We start from the raw sequence: 16,699 nt of genomic DNA on the forward strand, positions 1-16,699 counted from the left end.
AGTTTCCAAAGTACTTAAAGATGCATGTGTTTAAATCCCACAGTCTCTAGAGGAGCTGGTTGTTCTTCCAGATGTGCCCATGGTTCCAGTGGCTCCTTTGGCCCACTTTTATTCCTGCTTTGGTTGGCTTCTTTCTGCTGATGATGTTTTTTCCCTGCTCTGTTTTGTCCCAGTTTTGACAGTGACCTTGAAAGCCTGCGCAATGCCTTGATGAAAACTACCTTGAAATCACATGCCAAACCTCTGCCTAAAGCACCTGGTAATTTATTCTTTCTTCTGGCATTCACATCATAAATGTGAATTACTTTTTTTTTTGGCTTGCACTTTGATTGTAGACTAATAACTTTCTTCTATTTTCCAGCTAAATTATCTCCAGTGAAGCAGGCACAGTTGAGGAATTTCCTAGCCAAGAGGAAAACTCCTCCAGTTAGGTCTACAGCTCCAGGTAAACCTTTAGTTACTGTAGAAGTCTGAAGGAGGGTGACTACCTGCTGTGGGACTCAGTCCTGAAGTTAACTTTTGGCTTCTCAACCTCTACTTCTCCTTTCCTGTTCTCCCATCTGCTCTCAGTAAGGATTCCTTTCAGTCAATATCTGGTTGAAGGCTGTCTTTCCTAGCAGTTAAGAACTCAGATCCTATCAGTGCAGGATTAAAACAAGCCAATAGAAGAGCATCCTAAAACAAGAGTGCATCTGTTGGGCTGGATGGTTCCCTCAACTTAAGACACACATGATTTTGTTTCTGATATTTGCAGCAAGTTTGTCCCGATCTGCCTTCTTGTCCACAAGATACTATGAGGATTTGGATGAAGTCAGCTCAACATCCTCAGTTTCCCAGTCCCTGGAGAATGATGATTCACAAGCAGTGGACCAGGAAGAAGAGGCTGCTCCAGTCCAAGTCCCTCGTCATGCTCCTGTGGTCAGAACTCCCTCTGTCCAGCCTGGTTTGGTGGCTCAGTCTCCATCCTTTGGGAAACAGCACCTCTCCCTGGGTACTTTGCGTGAGTTGTGTTTGCAGTGTCTCTTCTGAACATGTTTTTAGGGGTGTCTTTAACCACTGTACCCCTTGCCAGTGCTTCAGGCCCTGGAGAAGGGAGATTTCAGGATGCAGATTTACACTGCCAAGTTTTCAGGAGCAGTAGCAGAGTGGCATTGTTAACTTGTGGATTTGAGTTCAAAGCTCTAAAACACCTTGACTTGTTGACTGTTTTTGTGATAGCCTGGTTCTTTTGGATTGTAGAGACCTAAAATACTTTCCAAAGACTAGGAAACTGAAGCAATGCTGCATTTGATTGATGTGGCCAAGGTTAGGAGTTCTAAGCCCAGCAAGAACTGTATTTGCATATGCTCAGTTTTCCTTGCATGATGAGAGAGGTTTTTTAATCTCTAAAGCCCGAGAGAAAAATAAGGTGTCAGCAGAAGTGTCTTTAACAACAAACTTAAAGTCCTCTAATGCAGTGAAATGACATCTATTGAGACTTACTTGCTAAATTCCTTGGAATACACTGAAACTGCCAGGGACAGATTGTGTTGCTTGTTTGAAAGGTCTGCACATCAATCCTGTCAGAAGGAAGCTGTGTGTACTTAGAGGAACTGCAGTTCAGCAAAGACCTTCCTGATTTGTAGAGGTACAGTGGACTGTAATATGTTTGTTCATTTGTTTTTTAGTGCCTACATCTGCAAACAGAATCATACCACAAGGGGCAGACAGTACAATGCTTGCAACAAAGACTGTGAAACACGGAGCCCCTGCTCCCACTGTCACTGTTCCAGCACCACAAGCAGCTGCTGCTGCTGCAGCTCTGCAGAGACAGATGGCTGCTAACCAGTCCCCAGGTAAAAGGATGGCTCATTGCCCAAATGACCTCTGAGCAGCTGAATGTGACTATCACAGGAATTTATTTCTCTCAAAGGACAAGATCATCAAACAAAATGTGGCACAAATCTGTAGTTGTTGCACCTCTGAGTTATCCAGTGTTTCTTTGTCTTCCTTCTTCCTGTAAGCTACAAGTACAAAATGCCTGAGGAACTCCCACCTCAAATTTCTTCTGCCTTTCTCATCTGTGCAGTGGCAGAAATGTCGATGAGGTCTTGACACAACCATCGATCTGTATGCAAGAAACTCTTGGAGAGCATAGAAAGGATGTAATACACTGGCCTGTATTAATAGCTATTCATTACTAGCTATGCAATTAAAGATCTGAATTGTAAAACAAATTAATATTGAAATTTAAAAGTGAACTGTTGCATTAAGCCTTGGGTTTGCTTGCAAGGTTTTGAGTTGACAGAAGAAAGGTTCCCCAATATAAACTTCTGCTGTTTAGCTTTAGAGAGTTTTTGGTCCTTCTCCAGCACTGCAGTGTCAGTGCAGAAAAGAAACACAACTCAGTTACTGGTAGAGAAATTGGATTCATTTATTTTCCTTGCCCAAGGAGTGCATAAGTGCAGAAAGTTAATGAGTGTCATGAATTCTGGCAGAGGCTGGGGTGTAACTGTGCAGGTCATTTCTGTTAGCTAAAGATGTTACAATGTGTATAAGGGAAAGTCCATAAGAATAACTATGTTTGGTCAGCAAGCAACAAAAAATGTACCAGCTATGTATATTGCTGTCCACTTCTCTGTTGTCTTTATTGAAGGCTGAGGTACCTAATGTTTTGGGCCAGATACACTGTGTATGTTCTAGAAAATTAGATGGACTTTTTTGATGTTACTCAGACACCATATTGAATGAAATGCTTAATATGGAGATTGTCTTTATATCTTTTTTTTCCCTCCTCTCTTTTTTTGTTTCTTCAAGCCGTAAGCACCTCCCTGACAGAATCAACTCTGAAAAATGTTCCTCAGGTGGTGAATGTGCGAGAACTCAAGTCTGGTGCTTTGACTCCAGCTGTCTCTGCAGTAATAGGGTGAGTGAGTGAGTGAGTGCTCCCCTTCTTTCTGGTGGCCTTGGGTAACACTTGCACTAGAGCACATCTGCCAGTGGGGAGCAGCAACAGTGTTTTATATGCTCTGGCTGTGGAAGACCTAAAAGGGGATGCATTTAGAGAAGAGTGTTGGGTTTGTGGGATGAAAGGAAGAAAGATCTGCTTTCCAGGTCATTCAAGGATTTGCTCATGGCTTGCCCTGAACAACTGATGAGACCAGTATTAACCTCCTTCTCCATCAGTCTGTGAAATGCATTTTAGTGCATCTTCTTCTTTTGGGATCCAGTGGTTTTGCTGTTAATATGTACTTTGGACCTGATATCTCCTCTGTTCTGCCTCTTTCCATGAGGGAAGCACAGCTCTCTGTCACTGAGTGTGGTCTGACTTGTGTCCAGATGTTTTCCTTCCACTTTGTCATCCCTTACAGAGAAAACCTCTGGAGTTATGCCTCTTCTGTCTGTTCCCAGATTCACCCCCTCAGGGAAACAGAACTGTATTCAGGCTTTTCTGGAACCTTGTCTTGAATTTTCTGACATCAGAATTTTGACTGAAGGGTTGGGTGTCACCAGGGGCCAATCCCTTTGGGGGACTACAGAGCTGCAAGACTCATGAGTAAATTATGAATGTTGACTTCTGGTGTATAACCTTGAATTTGTTACAGTCTCTTGTGAGCAGCTGTAGCACTTGGCCTCCCTGCTCTGCCTTCTACAGACAACAGCCAGCTCAGCTCATTCCAGAGATTTCTGTCTTATCACAGTCTCTGTCACCAGCCACAGAACTTGTCCTTTTCTCTGTCATTGTAATGACCTTGAAACTGTCTTTGTTTGAAGTTCCTCCTGTTTCTTAAGACCAGGATAGTGCATGACTTTTAAGTTCATATGGATTTGGAAATGCTTTATCCATATAACTGTGAGCTGTACATGCAGCTCCTGGAACAATTGCTGTGGTTGCATCACTTCTGGTTTTCATACATTTGTCTATACTCTTCAAAGTCAAAGAAAAAAGGTGAAGTTCCTTTGATAGAGCTTTTCAAAAAGGGAACAGTCTTACAGTGGTGGTGCTCAGTTGCTGACCTTGATGCTGACTTCATGATTTCTTCTGCATTTTCAATTGTGAAACAGTCTGGGAGCATTTTAGCAGTGTTATGACCAGGAAGAGTTTTCCATCCTCTTTTTTATCACATCTATGATGAAAAAAGTAGAAAGTACTGGCTGTGGATAGAGAAGGATGGGAGCAAGCAATGCATAAATGAGATTGGTTTTCACTTGAGCTGTAGTTAAAGACTGTCTTACTTGAAGTAGTTTTAGACTGGCAGTATTGATTGATCTCTCTAATTTATAGATCTCCAGCTAGCTTGATATCTTGAAGGCTTTCTATAGTCTTATTTTATAGCTGACCTCATAAAAATGTACTTGCTAAAAATTCTACCCAAATGAACCGTGCTTGCCAGTCAGATTCAGCACTAAAATGAAGAGCATTCACCCAGCAAAGTTAATTCATCAGTTTTTGCTACTTCAGACCTCCTGGCTCCCTTTTGCTGCCACAGCACACTCTTCGGGTTGTTAAGCAGAACGATTTTTCACTTGTTCAGTGGCCTGTGGCTGGGTGTGTTGGTGGTCCCAGTCAAGTTACTAATAGATAGTTTTCAGTGAAAAAAAATCCTCTTTCCATAACTGAAATAAACCCCAGCATTTTCATAGCCTTGGCAGAGAACCTGTGGGTTAAGTGATCTTGAACTTTTTCTGGTGGAAAGGTCCCACCCACCCTGTCATAAATTTCACAGACCTTCTCTTGTTTTCTTCTTTGTTCATCTTAAACTTGAATTTACAGCTGCACCATCCCAACACTGACTCCTTCCAGTGTTAATCTTGAAGTTTTCCTTGTTGGCTTTACTTTTGCTTGGACAGGGCAAATCTGGGCCATGCAATGTGGAGAAAGCACCCATTGCTGAAGGGGAGAAAGGACTTACTAGTGATGCAAAGCTATATAAGGCACAAAACCATATCCAAGACCAAATGGCTGTTCAAAATGTTTCATGCATGTGTCCACTTCATTGGAATATGGTAGAAAATTCTGTGAGTTGGCCTGTAGCTGATCAGACAGTAAATGCAGTTTGGGAATCTACATGCTTTGGGAGACAGACAACTTTGGATGCCCCAATTCACTTCTGGGATTTGCAGCCTCAGCCCTTTTTATAGTAGAGATTGATTATTGCCTTAGGGAATAGCTGGCCTGAGTCAAGATGGAGAGAGCCTGCTAGGGTAAGAAAGCTGCCTTTGCACCCCATAATAAGCTGCCATTCTGCAGCAGTTGTAGTTGTCTTTGGGTTCTCATGTACAGTTTAGTTCATGGTCAAAATTCCCAAACCTGTAATGTAGAATACAGGTTGATTTTATTACAGTTTTTGCCATGACTTCATTAATGTTTATACTACACATCAAAGACAGGAAATGCTCCCTCCACCCCCTCCCCTCTTTGTCTCCTTGCTCAGCATTTCTGAGCATTGTATTTATTTGTCTGGGCTCCACACTATAAAGGAATCTGCTTAGATTTGTTATCCACTAGGCATAAAATTGTAATCCACTTACCTGCTGATTTTTCATCAAATCCCTCTAAATTAGGAAGCCCTGACTCTTCAGAGACAAGAATATGTGAGGAAGACTTGATCATTTAAGTCTAGGGGTTTAAACACACTTGCAGACTTCCTTTGTTAAATGTGGCTGAATCATTTAAGAGGTTTATTCTCTAATCAGATTTGTTCATTTGGAGTTGTGTGTGGAATCTTTAATAGCAGCGGTTGTTTGAGGCTTCTGGAAGCTGTGCTTTTTGAGAGGAGAGGAAATCCTCTTTCAGACAAGTTATTCATATAATTGTTTATTTTTTCTGTTTAAGATCATCTGTACCTCACTCTGCAGCCCAGGCAGTCCATCAAGTTTTGGCAACTGTTGCTACAAATCAAGCCAAACAGGTACCTGATACAGAGCCCTTTCCCTGTGGAACACACTACCTGGGCATGCTCAGCACAGTTTGGGGGTTTAATTGTTGAAGAACAAATAATCTAAAAATCACATTTCACAGCTTGTCCTACATTCTTGACAAACCATTTATCTATCTGTGGCCTCAACAGTGTGATGCCAGACATATCTGTGTTATGTCTTGCCTTTTCTCACTTTTGTAGACTTGTGGCTTTCTAATGGTCACAGCCTTGCTGCAGTGAGGGTTGCAGCAAACAAACAGCAAAGGAAACTATTAGGTAGATAAACCTAAATTTCACACCCCAAACCCCCATGATAGGCAGTCGAGGGAGAGATTTACTCTACTGAAAGCATTTCTTTTTTGTTGACACTGCTGGGTTTTATATCTACACATCAAAAAAACAACACAGCAGTTTTTGTCCCCTGAAATGACTGAGCTGCTGCCCAGGGAGTCTTACTGACCTGTTGAAAAAGTTGAGTATTGACCCTGTATTTAAATCTCAAGAGATAATGGGCCCAAGATTGAAGGGCACTTCTTAGTGCCTCAACTTCCTTCCTCTATTTTATTCTTAAGTCATTGCATGACACTAATAATACCAAACCAGTGTTGAAGGACCTTTTGTTAATGGACAGGCTGCACTGACCTGAAGTGGTGTTGTGTTTTTAGACATCTCTAACAAGCTCAATTAAGGGGCAGACTCCACCTTCCTCTGTGTGTGTACCCTGTACTGTGGCATCCACAGCTGGTCCAACATCATCTGGTAACAAGATCTCAGGTAAGTTGTCTTGAGTGGACATGGAAGTAAGACCTGGATATCTTGCCACCTGTCAGGGTGAATGAAGATGCAGGAAAAATGATTTGCCTCCACTGAGAGGTTGCTGTGCCAATCTTGAGGGAGAGAATTTGAGAAACCAAGTTACAGAAGCACAGGAGAGTGGTTTTCTATCCTGCCCTGTGTTCCTGCATCTAAAATTCAGTGATACAATTCCTTGTTCAGAGTGGACTCAGGATGTGTAACCCTTAAGCTGAAAGCTCATCTTCCAAAGGCTGCTGAGGTTTGACAGCAAATCAAAAGCGGATGTTTTGTTTTTAAAACATGAAAATCATGCTGGTTTTAAACATTTTAAATATGCTGGTTTGATTTTTAAACACACAGCGTTATAGGAGTACCTGACAAGCTTGAAATGAACAGATCTTGGTGCTGGGTCTGTTGAGCATTGAGCTCTAAGAGCAACCTCAGAGCAAGTTCAGATCAGCTGCACAGTTTGGAAGTTTCTAAGGAAAGGAATGCTCAGTTTGCATCATTCAGTGCAAGCGAGGGAAGAGGAAACAGGGAAGGAAGGAATTGATTTTTAATGTGTATTAGATAATAATGCTTGCATTGGACATGGTTCTATAAGCCTCTTGCATAAATGTCTGAAATCCATCTCTGTTGGTCTTTTGCCTTTAATCTGTGGATGTAGGTTGCCTCTTAGCCAGGGGTAAAAAGCAGTAAAAATAGATAGGAATCATATTTGACTTGGCAAATGCTTCCTAAATTTTGGTTTATTGAAAATGTCAGCTCCTGAATTTGATAGCATTTCCTTTTTATTTGAAATTTATTAAATTGTTGGCTGTGTGTGCAAGCTATTCCTTCCTTTTCTGATAGCTGGATGACAAGGTGCCTTTTTTTTTTTTATTTGTAAATGTATTTTATCAGTTTATTTATTTGTTATTCTTGTAACTTACAGGACAAGGAACAGTAAAAACAGTTACAGCTGTTTCCTCTACTGTGACATCAGTGCAAGCAACAACTTCACAGCTTAACAAAGCATTCTCGTTTTCTTCTGCAGGGTCTGTATGAACCTTAAGATTTCTTGGTGGTTGACATTAAATATGAGGATGGGCTGTCACAGCAGGTGTTGCCTACAAGCTCTGTAATACTGGGCATGTGTTAGACTGGGAGGGCAGGGGCTAGACCAGAGTTCTTGTAGGATCCTGTTTGTGGAAGCCTGAGTGAGGTCTGAAGGTCTCTGACACCTGTGTTGCTTAGAGAGTTTTCAGTGTGTAACTAATGGAGAGTGAAAAGGATAACTGGCTTGCTTTGGGTGTTTATTTGTAGTGAAGTATTGAACAAGTTCCCAGTTAGGGCTTGAAATTTGTACTGATGGTCAGATTTGCTGAATGAATTATTTATTTCAGTACAGCAGAACAAATTTCATGTTTTGGCTTGAAAAATAGTTCCTGAAGGTGACTAGAGAGGCCTCATGCCATCTGGTGATGGCTGTTACATAATAACACAAAGCAAGGCACATGTTAGGAACATACAGTTACTCTGAAATCTCTCTTATGGAGTGTTTTTTTCAGGGATGGCAAAAATATTCCTTTGGCCATATCTAAACATAATCTATGTTTAGGGGAGAGGGATGACTCCTTAGACATGGTTGTTTGAAATTCTGTGTGTTTACCAGTCTAACAGTCTCAGTGAATTTCTCTTTATGAAGTGGGCAACGTTAAGTATTTCAGAACACACATACTTTTAATTAGCTGGTTTCTTTCATTATTACCCATTTCTGTGCACGTTTGTCAAGTGGATGTTACCCAAATGACTTGCCGTGCTCTTCAGAGAGCTAAAAGAATCCTTTTGAGTGATGGAAATTCAGATTCAAAATGCAAACAACCCTGCCTTTGTCCCTGTGCAGTGCCTCAGTGTGTAAACCATATGCTAAGTACAGTGGTGTTGTCAGTGATGTCTTAGTTCCACAGCCTGACTTCTACAGGGGCAGCTGGTCTTTGAGAATCAGAGAAAGCTTAAAAAGCCTCAGGGAATGAAGATCTCTGGAACACCCCAGTGGTCATTATGAAAGATCACAATATTGTCACAAGACAGAATATTTTTAGTGTGAAATAGTTAAAGTAACCTTTCATTTCTGTCTTCCTGTAAGTGATCTCCTTTTTGATGGGGGTTATTCCCTTTTCTACATGCACTGACTCTTCCCTTTTAGTTCTCTTACACTTTAGTTGCCACTGTGGTTTTTGCTCTTGGTAATCTCCTCAAAGTTACCAGTTTTGAGGCATGGTGTTCAGTGGCTGAGCTACATGGGGAAAAAATATACAGCAGAAAGGAAGGAACATGGGAGGGTGAGGGGTGGTCAAAAGACATTCAAATTCTGACTCTCTTTAACCCTCTAGAAGGCTTGTCAAAGAGGAGCACAGTCTGTGCTTCTCTCTCCCAGTTCAGTTGTTGGAGTGTGCCTGGCTTTGTGCAAGTCTGTACTGGAAATCTGAGTCTCAGAGTTGTCTTAATCATATGGTTGGAAGTTTCAGCACTTTGAGCTAAGTGTCATTCTTTGCCTTCCTCCTCTTTCCTCCTAGGCCTGTGTTTAATTTTAGTGGTGTCACATCAGCTGCTTCCTCACCGACGCCGCTCAGCCTCGCTTCCTCACAAGGTTAGTTTGGCAGAGTGTGCCAACAGCATCTCTTCTTTACTAAGGGAATATTTACTCTTCTTGATTCATGTGGTTCTGTGTTGCAGTTGTAGTATTAAAATTGCAGTAACATTACACACATAGGCTCCATACAGGGTTCTGCCCTGTGAAGCACAGAGGCGTTTCAGTTAAGGGGAAGCAAAATATTTGTTGCCAAGAACTTTTAGGAGGTACTAGTTTATGAAAAGGATAACATCTGTAGTCATTTCCTCTGCTGTCTCTAATCTGTAGATTTAAAGTTGCTTAGGTGGACTGACACAGAAAACTGTCATCCAGTGAAATGAGCATTTAGTAATCGGAGGGAAATGCTTGGAATGGCTTTGTGTTGCTTCTAAAATTGAAGTGACAATACATAGGCTGCCTTTGCATTTCATAGGTAGATCATATTTGCCCAGTCTGGACAATACATTTGCTTTATAATATTCTTGCAGTTTTCTGCCTCTAATTTCAGTCTTGCAAAAGAGGTCAGATAGTCAAAACTTGCACCCATTGTTATTGGTTGCTGTGATAAAAGATACCACCTTTGCATACAAATCTTGGCTTGTTTCTGTCCTTAGACCATCACAGTCACAGTAATGCTTCTGATACACTCTGTTGATGTTAAGCAGAGATAACAAACTGGGCTTAAAATTTGGAGATTTGGTTAGTGTAAAAGTTTAGGTAAATAACACAGATAAAGGAGGAGTGGGAGCTGCAGGAGACAGACTTGTAAACCACAGCATTGTGTGAGGGCAGATACTTCACACTGGTCTGTGAAATGGTGGGAGCACCTTTGTCTCTATTAGCTGGTGTTGGAACAACAGCAGAAGGAATTTCAGTGCCTCAGGAAACAGAAACCAATACATTATTGTCAGTTACTTAAATGCACTTAATATACTTATGGAGGAAAACAGGATCATACCAGCTCTGCTAAGAAGATTTTGCTCTTTGTTATTTGATCTCCATGCAGATTTCCTATACTTTGTCCGAATCAGCCCAAGGTCCAAGCAACAACGCAGTGTTTTCAATTCAGAATTTGTGTGTTTGGTGCTCAGAAATTAAATGACAGTACATTAAATAAAACCAGCCCAGTCTCCCTTAAAACTTCAGCAGTTTCACACTGTTGGACAGCAGAGTATGCCACAAGTGGAGCTGTTTAGGCAATTACATTTGAGAGCTTTTCTCTAGTTTTTCAAAGCTGAAAGCAGGCTGTGTAGAAACTGGTTGGTGGTCTATAAATAGCTGGATTTGTAAAGAAACATTTGAATCTGTAGAAGACTTTTCAAGTGCTCAGAAAGTATTTTTATGTCCTAAACTCTTTTCTGAGCCATTGGTTAACCAAGAGTTTTGTAGTGAATGTCAGGAATTGTTTACCTGAACCAAGTAAGGAGGGGTGAAAGTGGTGTCAATGGCAAATGGTCTGTAGTAACCAGGTCTATGTTTTTATCAAAGAGTTGAAATAGGAGCCAAAGGCTGGAATTGTCTGTACTCAAAGAGAGGGATGGTTGAGTAGAGGCTATGACATGACAGTGACAGTGTTTTTCACTGCCATCCTGGCCATAAAGGCTTCAGATGTCACTGTTGTCTCCTGATTGCACATGAAAGTGGCAGCTACCTGATGGTCAGAGGCTTTATAGTTTTGAGGCAAAAGCACTGACAATCTGTGAAGTGCTAAAGTGGACTAGTATTATAAGAATGATAAATGAGCTTTGCATACCCTAACTCAATTTGTAACCTCTTCTCTCTCTCTGACAGCCCCTGCTAAAGAATCTACCCAGCCTGATTCATTTTCGTTTGCTGGGAGTTCCAAACTTGCATCAATTCCTGAAGGCTCCTTTGCTTTTGGGTCCCACAAATCAGCAAGTGCTCCAGGAGGTGTAGTAGGAAGTAGCTCCACAGCAGATGGCACCCAGTCAAGCAAACCTGCTGCAACAACATCTTCTGCTCCCCCCACAACCTCTGGCAAGCTGGATCTTGCTCCATCTAAACCAGATCACTTGTTTCAGAGTAATCTGGCTGGGGAAACTCTTGGGAGCTTCTCAGGACTACGGGTTGGTCAAGTAGAGGATAATGCCAAGAGCACCACTAAAGCACCATCTACCAGTGTTGCAGGAACACAGTCAACTAAAGTATCTACAATACCTTCTGGGTTTAATTTTGCTGCTCCCCTGGCATTAGGAAAAGCTGGAGAAGCTGCTTCAACATCAGTCACGTCAGCTGGCACAGCATCCCTGCCCATCAGCACTAGTGCCACAGGCAGTCTCTTTGGCAATGTCCAGTTAACCAACACAGGGTCTTCAGGGGTGTTTAATCTTGGGGGCTCTAGTGGCAACAAAGTCCCCTTCTCATTTGGTATTCAGCAAACAAGCAGTGTGAGCACATCCACCTCTACCCCTTCTACTCTCTCATTTGGAAGTTTCTCAAGTTCATCACAAACTGCTGTCCCTCCTGCAACTCCCAGTAAGTCTACAGGGGATGCCAAATTACCATCTGTGTCAGAAAAAGCATCTGAAAACGAAGCTGTAGCAGCTGGGTCTTCACCTCCAGTGACACAGTCCCCCCCTCAGCCCCAGGCACAGCTCTCAGAGCCGCTTAAAGAACCTGCCTTACCCCAGGCCACAGCCGGGGACACCGTCCTGGAGGGCTCTGGCACCACAGCAGCACCACCTCCACCTCCAGCTGATGCTGTGGCTGCTCCTGCCTCCACCAGTGATTTGAAGGCACCGGTGCCTCCTGCCATCTCTGCAGCACCCCCACCAGATCAGAATGTCTCAGCAACCACCTCCACAGCAAACGTTGCCTCTCCTGCAGAAGCCACAGGTGTGTTGGCTGCTACCTCTGATGTTACTACAGCTGTACAGAGTCCGGCTGTTGGTGCCACTGTGTTTGCCCCCACTTCTGCAGGCTCCTCAGTGTTCTCTCAGCCTCCAAGCTCCAGCTCTTCTGGCTCAGCATTTAGCCAGCCTGCTGGTGATACAGCAGGAGCTGCCACTCCTTCCACACCACCAGTTTTTGGACAACTCCCAGCAGGTACCACAGCATCCTCTCCATTTGGGCAGCTCACCACCAGCACTCTGTCCACTGCCACTGCCACCACACAGGCTGCCAGCTCAGGCTTTGGGACTTCTGCTTTTGGCACCACCACAACAGGGGGCTTTGGTCAGCCAGCCTTTGGGCAAGCACCTGTCTTTGGGCAACCTGCAAGCAGTTCTTCAAGTGGCTTTACCTTTAGCCAGTCTGGGTTTGGGACAATGCCAGCCTTTGGCCAGCCAGCGGCTTCCACAGCAGCCTCGAGCAGTGGGAATGTTTTTGGAACACCAGCTAGCACCAACAGCTCCAACTCCTTCTTTGGACAGCCATCTGCCAGCACTGGAGGGGGGCTCTTTGGACAAAGCAGCACCCCTGTGTTTAGGCAGAGCACTGGCTTTGGGCAGGGGGGATCTGTCTTTGGAAGCACCGCTGCTGTCACCACCACCACGTCCTCTGCTGGGTTCAGCTTCTGCCAGGCTTCAGGTAAGAGCAAACTGGGAGATGTGACATCCCCGTGGTGCTGTCTGGCTGAAGTACATACCAGTGTAGCACTGGGGAAAGCAGGGTGGTTGTTAATGCTTTATTTTCTCTCTGGCACCCGATGGTTTTCTTTTTTTATGTGTGGGTTTTTTCATTGTTTTTGTTCTGTTTCGGTTTGGGTTTTTTTTTCAATTAGCAAGAACAGGAGCTGGTATGTGTATGAGGGGGAGACTGATGTTGGAGACCAAAGAAGCTTTTGCTCTGCTTCACTGTTCATCAGCAGGCATCTCTGAATGCAGCCTTGTCAATGCAATCCTGCCTTCATTTTATACTTACAAGTTTACCTTGATTTAATTTGGAATGACATTTTGTCCTGCCTGTTGCACAATAAATGTAAGTGTTGTGAATTGTTACACTGAAGAGGGAAGGCAGCTCCGAGACCATAACCAAGGCAGTGAATACAGATGCAACCCTTCCTTCAGTGGGCTGCACTGAGGACATGCAGTAGGGGATGTACGAACAGGTACAACACCACGTTGTCATCTGGAGTGGCAAAAAAAAATGCAAGCCCTCAAAGTGGTGAGTTAGCAAGAAATAACCTGTTAAATCTGCTTTTGCATTTGGAAACATCTCAAAATTAATATAGAGGTAAGATGTCCATCAGCTACCTGCCCACTCAGTTAAATTGAACACTTGCACAAGCCAAACCTCCTTGATCAGTTTCCTTTTGTTCTCCACACTGTCCAATATATTGTTGGTTCTTTTTCCAAAGGTTTGTCTGTACCATCTTCAGAGCTCTTCCAGGGAAAAGCGAAAAGTACATAGCAATAATAGAGAGCATGTATTTGCAAGGAAGAAAAACTAATTAGGCTTATTTAATTAAAAATTATGGCACTGCAGGCAACTGCTTGCTCATTTTAACTACAGTAACAGAGGATAGTTAAATTGGGGAAAGTGAACTCTGCTCGAGAAAGGTGTTCCTAATTATAGAAATGCAAGTTTTATTACAAAAGGTGCATTTAAGTGAACTGGGAAATGGAAAGGGGAGCTTTTTTTTAATCAAAACATTTCGTTATCTTTGACAGGAATCTTCAGGTAACAAAGCTCAGATCCTCCTTACACAGGGGCAGTCAGAAAGCTCCAGCGCTTGTGCACGACTTGCAGCATCACTGTAGCCATGTTAACAGAAATCCAATTCTCTTAGTGGTAGCAACAATCCCACAAGTGAAAAGGCCTTTTATGGTCTGTTACGTTGGCCAAAGAGAGAAGGAGAATGACTTTCAAATAAACTTTCAATGTATTTTATTACCTGTTTGTTGGCATATGCTTTGTATGTGCCCAGCCTAGATATGTTTGGTGACATAATTTGTATCCCTATATTTTGGCATGGAAGACCTGTCTTTTCCCTGGCCTGAGCTGGTGTCATCTCCCTGAATGTCTTATACCATACTAATAGTTCTGGTGGTTTCTTTTTCTTTCTTTTCCTAGGTTTTGGTTCTAGTAGCACAGGTTCTGTGTTTGGACAAGCAGCTAATTCTGGAGGCACTGTCTTTGGCCAGGCAAGTATTTATTGCTTTTTGTAGAAAGCAGGGACTGTTACATGTAGGGAACTTGGTCAGAGTTCCCTATTTCTCATATATTTTAAAAAAACCCAACAATTTGATTTGTTCAATGAAACATGTCCCAGTCTGTACTGAAGATACTGGCTCTTGTAGTGAACACCAAAGCAGCACCTCCATGAGTGTTTTCTGAGGGGTTTGGAGACACAAACATTTTATCACACGCAAGATAAGACAGAAATACAGTAAGTCACCTGCCTTTATTCCATGCTAAGTGGAAAGTGAACAGTTTCAAAGGTCTGACTCTATGTCATGGACAAAGTTTAAGACAGATTTAAATAAAATTTCATGACATTCCATGTTGGAAGGTGATTGTTTGCTGGTTTGTCAGCCCCTTCATGTATCCAGAGAATAGGCCAGACAGAAAGAACAGCCTTGGGAAAATGTGCTGCTTTCACTTCACTTAAATCCCTTTTCTGTCCTTTTTGTGTTCTAGCAGCCATCTTCTTCCAGTGGAGGCTTGTTCGGAGCTGGAAGTGGTGGGAGAGGTGGAGGTTTCTTCAGTGGGTTGGGAGGAAAGCCAAGTCAGGATGCAGCCAATAAGAATCCCTTCAGTTCCTCCAGTGGAGGATTTGGATCTGCAGCTTCCCAGAGTAAGTGAGCAAAACACGAATACAAAATGTGCTGTGATTTCCATCTGCTTTTGTGAGCCCATCTGCTTTTCTGCTGCTGGTTGGCTTTGAGTAAATTCTGTGTGTTAACATGAAAAAGGCTTTGAGGAGGTAACAGAGTATGTGTGATGTGTAATCCAGAATTTTTCTTTTACGTTTATAGAAAACAAGTAAGGAAGCCATTGAAACAAACAAGCAGATGCAAGAAGTGTGAAGAATATTCATATTCTGTAGGGAATTCTTGGCCAGATCCTTCCTTAAAATTGAACACTCTAAATTGCTGTCACTGAATTTCTGCTTTCAACTTAGTTGGAAGTTAGAAAGCTTTAATTATTCCTCATCTACCCCTAAGACTGTAAAAAAATTGTTAAGATTCAGAAGAAACCAAGTTAACAAATACATAGAATTAGGTTCAAGTGTCTGGAAGTAGCACTTGCAGTCATGTTGGAGCAAATCCATTTATTTTATTACATCTTTAATGATCCATTGGGATTAATGGGTGAGGTCAGTTTTCTAACCTTGCCAATTTAATAATTTATTGCAGTGCTGGGTTTTGTGATGAAATAAAACAGATGATTCACCAGAGAAAAGCTTTGGTTGTTCTGTGTCCTGACTCTAGATGCAAAAACTCAGTGTAGTCTTGTGAAAGATGAAAACATGAGTTATTTCTTCTACTTTATGGTCCTGTCAGATAGTCATGTGTAGAAATACTGGCCATTGCCAAAACAGCTGAGAATCTTTAATTTGTGGTTTTCTGATATTTGTGTTGTCTGGAGAGACTGATTGTAGCTGCTGGGCTTTCTCACTTGAGGGATTGTCTACTGGGGCACAGGATGCATCTAAACAAATCATTCGTTGTGGTGATTTACTAGATTGTAGCAATAAAGGGTTGTTAGTGGTCCCTCAGATCCAGAATGGATCTTGGTGGAACTACAAAGCCCTGTAATTGGGAAAAACTTGGCTTCTCTCTGCATTGTTTGCAGCATGATGTTCATTGTGTGCTTGGGGAAGGAAAAGGCATTTTCCTTTCTCCTGCTTCAGTTAATGAAGTGCAGCGAGGAATATTGACTGCTGTGAGTCTTGGCTGTTTACAAGTGTTCTTCATCTCCCCAGATTCCTCGAGTTTATTTGGAAACAGCGGAGCAAAGACGTTCGGATTTGGCAGCTCATCTTTTGGAGAGCAGAAGCCCACGGGCACCTTCAGCTCCGGTGGCGGCAGTGTGGCCTCCCAGGGCTTCGGCTTCTCCACTCCAAACAAAGCAGGTACTTTGGGAATCCACCCACCGGGACAACCCACGTTTGTCTGGGAGATTTTTTAAATTCTACCACTTAGCTCTCTGCAGCCTGGGCTCGCTGCAAGTACAAGCTTTGCCTCTGAACAATAAATGAAAATAACTAATGGCTTAGTGAATGGAACCTTAGCTGGTGGATTCAAGGCAAAATTTTACTCTGGTGCGAGAAATCCCCCTGTAAACTACATCCTCAGATGTTCATTCCAAAAATTCCCATTGGAATTTAAGAACATAGAGTTGTGTGACTTAATTCTGGTCTTGTTCCTTTGAATAGTAACTTACAAAGAGTGGGAAAAAAAAGTGAAATGTGTTAAAATGCATT

The 16,699-nt window shown here is 42.5% G+C and overlaps 1 protein-coding gene across 3 annotated transcripts in view; it reads left to right on the forward strand.

Annotated features, from left to right (window-relative positions):
• Positions 1-16,699, forward strand: part of NUP214 (nucleoporin 214) — a 40,183-nt gene that overhangs the window by 16,799 nt on the left and 6,685 nt on the right. Inside the window, exons 20-32 of one of the 3 annotated variants that reach the window (XM_071574102.1) lie at positions 174-259; positions 362-445; positions 755-1,000; positions 1,668-1,835; positions 2,797-2,905; positions 5,816-5,891; positions 6,566-6,674; positions 7,630-7,732; positions 9,254-9,327; positions 11,101-12,858; positions 14,344-14,414; positions 14,911-15,067; positions 16,199-16,348. In XM_071574102.1, the coding sequence (XP_071430203.1) occupies positions 174-259; positions 362-445; positions 755-1,000; positions 1,668-1,835; positions 2,797-2,905; positions 5,816-5,891; positions 6,566-6,674; positions 7,630-7,732; positions 9,254-9,327; positions 11,101-12,858; positions 14,344-14,414; positions 14,911-15,067; positions 16,199-16,348 (3,191 nt within the window). The remainder of the gene's footprint in view (positions 1-173; positions 260-361; positions 446-754; positions 1,001-1,667; positions 1,836-2,796; positions 2,906-5,815; positions 5,892-6,565; positions 6,675-7,629; positions 7,733-9,253; positions 9,328-11,100; positions 12,859-14,343; positions 14,415-14,910; positions 15,068-16,198; positions 16,349-16,699) is intronic. The other 2 variants (XM_071574103.1, XM_071574104.1) reach the window with 2 other exon arrangements.

This window comes from Pithys albifrons, chromosome 20 (genome assembly GCF_047495875.1).
Source record: "Pithys albifrons albifrons isolate INPA30051 chromosome 20, PitAlb_v1, whole genome shotgun sequence".
NCBI lineage: Eukaryota > Metazoa > Chordata > Aves > Passeriformes > Thamnophilidae > Pithys > Pithys albifrons.